Source organism: Oryzias melastigma, linkage group LG2 (assembly GCF_002922805.2).
Source record: "Oryzias melastigma strain HK-1 linkage group LG2, ASM292280v2, whole genome shotgun sequence".
Lineage (NCBI taxonomy): Eukaryota > Metazoa > Chordata > Actinopteri > Beloniformes > Adrianichthyidae > Oryzias > Oryzias melastigma.
In genome coordinates, this window is record NC_050513.1 from 13,616,774 (window position 1) to 13,625,203 (window position 8,430).

The following is an 8,430-nucleotide window of genomic DNA, read 5'->3' on the forward strand; positions in this document are numbered from 1 at the left end:
TTGAATAAAAAAAAGCAATCTGACCTGAGAGTCTCCAGTTTACAGTGTGGACTCTCCAGTCCAGCAGACAGAAGCTTCACTCCTGAATCCTGCAGGTTGTTGTTACGCAGGTCCAGATCCCTGAGACTGGAGGACTGAGAGCTGAGAACTGAAGACAGAGCTGCACAGCTTCTCTCTGACAGATTACAGCCACCCATTCTGAAGAAAAGCAAAATAGAACAGCAGTTAATGATCAAATATTTGCCAATTGTCATCTGTGGTTGATTTGGTAATGTAGAATGAGTAAATTTAAAAACGTACTTTTCTTCTGTCTGTTTCCCATTGTTTATAACTTATTTGAAAAATGTTGTATGTATAATTGATTGGGAAAAACAATGAATAATAAGTATAATTCAGTTGTTCACTTAAAGTGATTTCAGTGAGAGTTCTCACATAGCTTTGTTGGAGGCTTTGATCACTGGCAGCAGCCTCAGAAGAGCCTCCTCTGAAGCAGAGTATTTCTTCAGGTCAAACTCTTCCAGATCTTCATCTGATGACAGTAAGATGAAGACCAGAGCTGACCACTGAGCAGGAGACAGTTCATCTGTGGAGAGACGTCCTGAACTCAGGGACTGTTGGATCTCCTCCACTAGAGAACCATCATTCAGTTCATTCAGACAGTGGAACAGGTTGATGCTTTTCTCTGCAGACAGATTCTCACTGAACTTCTTCTTGATGTACTGGACTGTTTCCTGACTGGTCTGTGAGCTACTTCCTGTCTGTGTCAGAAGACCTTGTAGGAGATTCATATTGGTCTGCAGTGAAAGACCCAGGAGGAAGCGGAGGAACAAGTCCAGGTGTCCATTTGGACTCTGTAAAGCTTTGTTCACAGCACTCTGGTAGAACTGGACTGACATCTTCTGCTTTTCCTCCATGAGATTAACTCCAGAGTTGATGAAGGTCAGGTGGACATGAAGAGCAGCAAGAAACTCCTGAACACTCAGATGGATGAAGCAGAACACCTTGTCCTGGTACAGTCCAGTCTCCTCTCTAAAGATCTGTGTGAACACTCCTGAGTACACTGAGGCTGCTCTGATATCGATGCCACACTCTGTCAGGTCGGATTCATAGAAGATCAGGTTTCCTTTCTGCAGCTGCTCAAAAGCCAGTTTTCCCAGAGACTCCATCATCTTCCTGTTCTCTGGACTCCAGTGAGGATCTGTCTCAGCTCCTCCATTATACTTGACCTTCTTGACTTTGGCCTGAACCACCAGGAAGTGGATGTACATCTCAGTCAGGCTCTTGGGCAGCTCTCCTCCCTCTATGCTCTTCAGCAGATCCTCCAGAACTGTAGCAGTGATCCAGCAGAAGACTGGGATGTGGCACATGATGTGGAGGCTTCGGGATCTCTTGATGTGGGAGATGATCCTTCTGGACTGATCTACATCTCTGAATCTCTTCCTGAAGTACTCCTCCTTCTGTGGCTCATTGAACCCTCTGATCTCTGTCACCATGTCAACACAGTCAGCAGGGATCTGATTGGCTGCTGCAGGTCGTGTGGTTATCCAGAGGCGAGCAGAGGGAAGCAGGTTCCCCCTGATGAGGTTTGTCAGCAGATCACCCACTGAGGTGGACTTTCTAGGGTCAGTTAGGATCTGAGTCTTGTGGAAGTCCAGAGGAAGTCGACATTCATCCAGACCATCAAAGATGAAGATGATCTGGAAGTCTTCAAAGCTGCAGATTCCTGCTGCTTTGGTTTCAGGGAAGAAGTGATGAACAAGTTCCACCAAGCTGAACTTCTCCTCTTTCAGCACATTCAGCTCTCTGAAAGTGAATGGAAATATGAAGTGGATGTTCTGGTTGGCTTCGCCTTCAGCCCAGTCCAGAGTGAACTTCTGTGTTAAGACTGTTTTCCCGATGCCAGCCACTCCCTTTGTCATCACGGTTCTGATTGGTTCTTGTCTTCCAGCTGGGAGTTGAAAGAGCTCTTCTTGTCTGATGCTGGTTTCTGCTCTGTCTGCTTTCCTGGATGCTGCTTCAATCTGTCTGACCTCATGTTCTTCATTCAGCTCTCCCGTTCCTCCCTCTGTGATGTAGAGCTCTGTGTAGATCTCATTCAGAAGGGTTGGGTTTCCTTCTTTAGTGATTCCCTCAAACACACATTGGAACTTCTTCTTCAAGCTAGATTGGACTTGATGTCGACAAACTGCAGCAGAAGGTTCTGAAGGAAGACAATGAATAATGATGATATGAATCTATGTTGTTCCATGTGTTGAGACATCAGTAAATCTTCATTTATCATCATCTGAAACCTTCAGAGAAACCCTCTTACTGTTCTGCAGTCGATCAGCCAGCTCCTCCTGCTTCATTCTCCTCAGGAAGTTCTCTGTGATCTTCCTCAGTGACTCTCTGTTGCTCCTCTGTTCTTCATCTTCATCCTCCAGTTCCTCATCATCCTCCCTCTGACTCAGAATCTTCTGGATCTTCTTCAGCTCCTTCTTCACAAAAGTAACAATGTTGTCCTCCAGCAGCTGCAACAGAATTCTAGATGAATGAGCCAATCAGAGTGAAGTCATGGAGCCAAACATCAGCTTCATGTTGGACACACTGACAATTAGGGCTAGGCACTAAAATTAGGTTTGAAATAGGAACAGTTATGATTTATCCAGTTATACTGAAACCAAAAGAAGCTGCTGCAATCAGTTCCTCATTTCAGTGCTAAGTTTAAGTGAAGGATTTACCAGAGCTTGTCTCCAGCATACAGGATTCTCTTTGGACAGATCTTCAGACTGTCTTAGCGCGTCAGTTCTCTGGCTGCAGCCAGCCTCCCGGATTTCAGGCAAGCTCGCTTGCTCAATACGCAGGCAGAGACAGCCGCTGCGGGGAACAGGGGTAGCCTTTTCCGTTCCCCTGAACTGCGATGTTTATCTTATTTTCGTCAAGACAATAATACAAAAAGGTCTCTTAATGCTTTCCCCTTCTCAGGTTAATGCGGGACAGCCTTTAAACTCAGTCACAAAGGCACAGAAACACCGTGGAAGCGGCTCTTATCCAGACACACACCCTAAGTGAGATAGAAGCCCCAATAATGACTCTTTGAAGGATTTCCTTTTTTTGAGCTTATTTGTAGAACTCTTCACAATAAATAATCCTGATCTTTCAACATCATTGTATCTTCCATTCATTGTCAGTGTGACATAGACAGACACCCACACACAGCCGCGGCGTCAAGCTCAAGATCCCAGTTTTGGCAGGTGGCGAACAGTGAATTCATTGCATGCCAAAAGAGGGGCAGGCTACCGGTTTCAGGGCTTGGGGAGCCCTGATTTAAAGGGAACAGCCGGCATGTCATAAAATGACGACACCCAAAACGTACATTTTTGATGTTTAGGTCTTTACCATGCATCATTATGTGACAACTTGGGAATGAAAATCTGTTGATTTGGAAAGATGTAGGCATTATTCTTGTTTTAATTGAAGTCCAGAAATTGGCATTGATTAGGAACCGCAACCAAAAAAAAAAAACGCTTTGGCACCGGAACCGAATAAAACCCATTCGGTGCCCAACCTTACTGACCATCCACTGGTCTACAAAGTGCAGCATGGAGATGACTGTGAACAGAATGATGGAAAAGTAGTTGTTGTTCATGTACAGACCAGAAATATGGAGTCCAGCTGTGTTTGATGCTGCTGGACAGACGGACCACTGGGAGGTTCTGAGCTCTGCTGGTCCTCTCTGTGGAGAATCATCAACAATCAGATCCATTCTGTTTGTGCTGGGAGGTTTAAAACAAAACTAACTAAAGTCAGCTCAGTTCACCAGGTCACACATAGAATTCCTACTATAAAAACAAGAGAATTTCTGTTTACTCTCATGTAAAATGACTCAATAGAAAATGTAAACATTTAAAATATGTTTCCACCCTGTTAAGATTTTAAGAAGATTAATTTAGATCATTTAACCTATGAAACATTTGTTGGGCTGTGAGAGGAAGCTCGAGTGCCTAGAGATGACAGTGGGAGAACATGCAAATACAACAAAGAAAGGTCCCAGCTGGAATCTGAACCAGGGTCCTCTCACTGCCAGGCGTGAAAGGTTACCCCTACACTAAAGTGCAACCCTGATTCAATATTTTAGAGAAATCTTATAGGAGTTTTAATTTACATTTGTTGACCCTCACATTTGAACATAAACAGAATCGTAATTGTCATCCAAAAATCAAATATTACGATTTATAACAGCAAAATGATGGATCATATCAAAACAGACTCTGTCCATCTATATAAAGGCATTGTTGATTTATCTATACTGTCTTTGATACAAGGCACAGACTACTTGCTAAACAAATCAACCTGGGTTGTGCAAACTTTGCAGCTTTTACAGCAGCACAGTTCAAACTGAAAACTCTGGTTCACAGACCCCGAGTATAGGTGAGCTAGGCGGCTGCCTAGGACGTCATCTGCTGGAGGAGGTACCAAATTGCAATGTTTTTTTTTTTTTTTAATAGTTTAACACATCAATCATTTTGTATGAAATGTTAAAACAATATAATAATTAAAACTAAAAATAAAATTACTCAAAAGTTTGACATAATCAATAATTTTTCCTGTTGCTGCACCCCTCCTTGAATGACTCAACCCCTGTCAAAGCTTGATGGAGGCAAGGAGGAGGAGGAGGAGGGGTGAACAGTGTGGTCAATGCTTCTTTAAAACTTTAAGGATGAAAATGCAGCAAAACAAATCATCAGGGACAGCTTTAAGATCAAAAAAGGAAGGAAGAAGAAGAGAAATTTAACTTAAAGCAGAGGTTTTATTTGCATTCATTTGCTTGAATATTCAACTCACATCAAAAATATATTGTAATGAAAACATTTCTCTCATTTGACCCAGTGTCAGCATATACATGCTGCTCACCTCTCTGTTGAAGAAGATGCTGCTGAATTAAAATTAGAAAGATTTTCCATTGATTGGCACCTACGGAAGGACACACTGCCGAGTTCAGATCCAGTTCTGAGTCTCTGATGGGTCCTGAAAAAAATATACTTATTTATTAGAAATGATCTTCTTGCACAATGGTCTTTGATTAGATGACATCCTTACACCTCAACGCTGGAAATGATTTGTAATCAACTGCCAGATATACAAAGAAGCATGGCTTAGCAACACAGATCATCATCTGCTAGCAGTCCAGCTCAGATTAAAGCTCTCACCAACAAACACATAGACTTCCTCGCCTGGACTCTTCCTTACTCAGTGATCCTAACATTGCCATCACTGAAATTTTGATGCCCTGGCTGCTAAAAAAGTAATTAACTGGAAGATCTTCAAAAAATTGAATTCAGTCAAATACTTTTGATCCTCCAAAAGAAAACTGAAAAGAAATTTAAGAGCAGACATTTACATTTTTAAAATGACTTAAAGCCTGGCTCTGAGGCAACCTGATTGAGTACTGCTGACCAAACCATCAGTGTAATGTGTGGATAGAGAAGTTCTGGCAAGCAGAAACCCAAGACTTAGAATCTGTGGCACATGCATCAAAACAGCACCAGTGAAAGACTCTGAAAGCAATCTTATTTCAAACAGAAGAAAACTGCATCAAAATCTGGAAAGAACACATCAGCCTCCTTCTGCAGCACATAATCTCTATAGTTCATCCCACCAGCCCAACATCTACAAACTGTACTGACCCCAACAACACTTGCAGAACAGACCCTATTACACCCCAGGAAGTCAGGGCTCCATCACATCATCTCAGCAACAGGACAGCCCCTGGTATCTGTGCCATAACTACTGAGATGCTGAAATTGGGTGAGAACAGCATGGTGAAGTAGCTAACCCACATATTTAATGATGTGTGGGAGACAGATAATCTTCCTAGTTATAGACCACAGGGATTATACTTCTCTTCTGGAAACATCAGGATTAAAGGCTCATGTGCAGGAATGGTATTAGTCTACTTTCTATCTTGGGGAACTTCTTAATAATAAAAATGTATTTTATTTAAAAGTGCCTTTCAAAACACTCAAGGGCACTCTTAGCATGGGGAGATTAGAGATGTGGGATGTGGGAAGGAGCCATGTTATGAAGGGCTTTGAAAGTGTAGAGAAGAAGTTTGGATTTATTCCTGAAAACAACCGGGAGCCAGTGCAGCTGTTGTAGAATGGGAGGGATGTGATGGAAGGAGGGAGTTGTGGTAATGATACAATCAGCTGAATTCTGGACTAGTTGAAGTTTAGTCTTATTGGGAAAACCAGAGAGAAAAGCATTGCAGTAGCCAAGGCGAGAAGTGACCAGACTATGAAACAAAATGAAAGCAGAGTGGACAATGAGGGAGGAGCAGAGACGATTAATATTACGCAGATGAAAGTAGGCAGACAGAGTAATGCCATTGGTGTCAGATTAAAAAGAAAATTAACTGTCAAGGATGACACCCAGACTCTGAACCCGAGGGGAAAGAGAAACAGAAAAGGAGTCAATGGAAAGTGTAAAATTGGAAACTTTGGAAAGGGTGGATTTGGAGCCTACAAGGAGTAATTCGGTTTTGTCACTGTTGAGTTTGAGAAAGTTTAAGGTGAACTAGGTCCTTTACAAGGATCTTGCTTATTTGTGCTCTTGCAGCCGTCAGAAGCAGGCAGGCTTCATACCGAATCGGTCCACAATGGATCACATCTCAGCTGTCCCTTTGCTAATAGAGAAGGCCTATGAAATCCATAAGGATCATCATCTCTACATCGGGTATATAGATGTGATGACCACATTTGATACTGTCTTACAGACCTTCAGAATACTACCTAAGATGATTTCCCAATTCCAACTGCTCTATAGCAGTGTTTTCATTGATATGTCAATTATGTAGAAAAAGTAGTATGTCATCTGTATAAAAACTAATTTTATGATGGATGTGTTTTGTTTTAATTCTTTTAATGCTCTAATTTTATTGCTGCAGCAAGAGGTTCACTGGATATAGCAAAAAGAGAAGTGGACAGTGAACAACCCTGTCTGGTTACCCTTCCAAGAATAAACTTTCAGAAACCTGTTAGTTCTGACTGATGCATTTCAGTTGTGATATAATATTTTAATCCAATCGACAAATGTGTCATGAATCGGTTCACTGTTTCCCCCTCTGGGCTTCAGTGGGAACTATCTGATACTTCCTGGTTGTCCATACTTCCCTTCCCATCAGCCCCCGCTGTTGCTGTCAGGAACCCAATAGCTGGTTCCCGTCAGTAATCCCTCCCAGCAGTATTTAGTTTGAGCACTGAGCTCTGCTTGCTGCAAAGTCTTGTTTTTGTCTCTGGGCTACATTTCTGAGCGTTCTTCCTGCATCACCATCTGCCTGATCCTCGATCCCTGCCTTTCAGCCCCCTACCTTTCCATGTGTTCTCAATAAATTACTGCACATGGATCATCATGACGCTGGCTCGTTGTCACAGAATGATTCCCCTAAACCTTTACTACATTCTTAGAAGGTCCAAAGCCTTTTACTGTCACAGTCCCATTCATTCATGGAGACAAACATTCATACACTGATGACAGCTCAGCCACTGAACACTGCCACCAACCTATAATCTTTGGGAGTAATGTGTGCCTTGCCCTAGACAAACTCGAAGTATGGGTGGGCAGAACAGGAATTTAACCTGCCCCTACCGTTCAGAGGTCAACAGCTCTACCTCTGGACTACAACTGAAGAGATGAGAAAAAAAATCATACGAAGTAGGACATGAGACACACTTTATGGCCTTATTTTGGATTTGATCTGTTAAGACCTACAAAGTTGCATATTGTTAGCCTTACAGCAGTGATAGGCGCGCACTGCATGCAAAGACAATTAGAGGGACACCTACAACAAAGTACAGTCAGACATTGTTTCAGTAGAGTTAAATACAACGTTCATGCAAGCATGCAATTAGACATTTGTTTTATATTTGAGAACATGTAAATAGCTACAGATTAAAAATGAGATTTACATAATTAAAAAAAAAAACATATTTACTTGGTTGCGACAACCGTGTTCAATTGACACTTCTAAAAATATATATTTCTTTGGTTTGATTTGTTTTGTATTTTTTGTTTATACTGTTTGAAAAACAAAACAATTCCAATCCATTAAAATCCATCCTTTTTTCAACATGTCTGATTTCAGAGAGACTCTCAGAAGACTCAACTAAAAAAGATCTTATCGCACACGATGCTCCAAGTGAGTCTGATCAGAGATCGAGAACCGAACCAGACCTCAAGTCATTCAGCTGAAAATGTTTGATCATCTGAACTATTATCCAGCCTTCTTTAACTGTGACAAACACTTACTGTTCTTCTCCCAAACTGATGGCTCTGAAGTTAGGAGGAATATTCTTTGATCTGTCACTCCTGAAGGACACACAGCTGGGTTCATCTCCAGGTCCAGGTCGGTTCCTGTGAAGAATGAAGGTTGTTGATGTGAGTGCTGAGCTC

At 42.0% G+C, this 8,430-nt stretch overlaps 2 protein-coding genes across 2 annotated transcripts in view; both read right to left on the reverse strand.

Annotated features, from left to right (window-relative positions):
• Positions 1-8,430, reverse strand: part of LOC112139907 (NLR family CARD domain-containing protein 3-like) — a 385,294-nt gene that overhangs the window by 89,032 nt on the left and 287,832 nt on the right. The gene's annotated exons all lie outside the window — the stretch shown is intronic.
• The window catches only part of LOC112139908 (NACHT, LRR and PYD domains-containing protein 12-like), a 249,874-nt gene that overhangs the window by 3,187 nt on the left and 238,257 nt on the right, over positions 1-8,430 (reverse strand). Inside the window, exons 5-7 of the mRNA XM_036214645.1 lie at positions 2,312-2,510; positions 433-2,200; positions 25-198 (exon numbers count right to left, since the gene is read on the reverse strand). Of these exons, the coding sequence (XP_036070538.1) occupies positions 25-198; positions 433-2,200; positions 2,312-2,510 (2,141 nt within the window). The remainder of the gene's footprint in view (positions 1-24; positions 199-432; positions 2,201-2,311; positions 2,511-8,430) is intronic.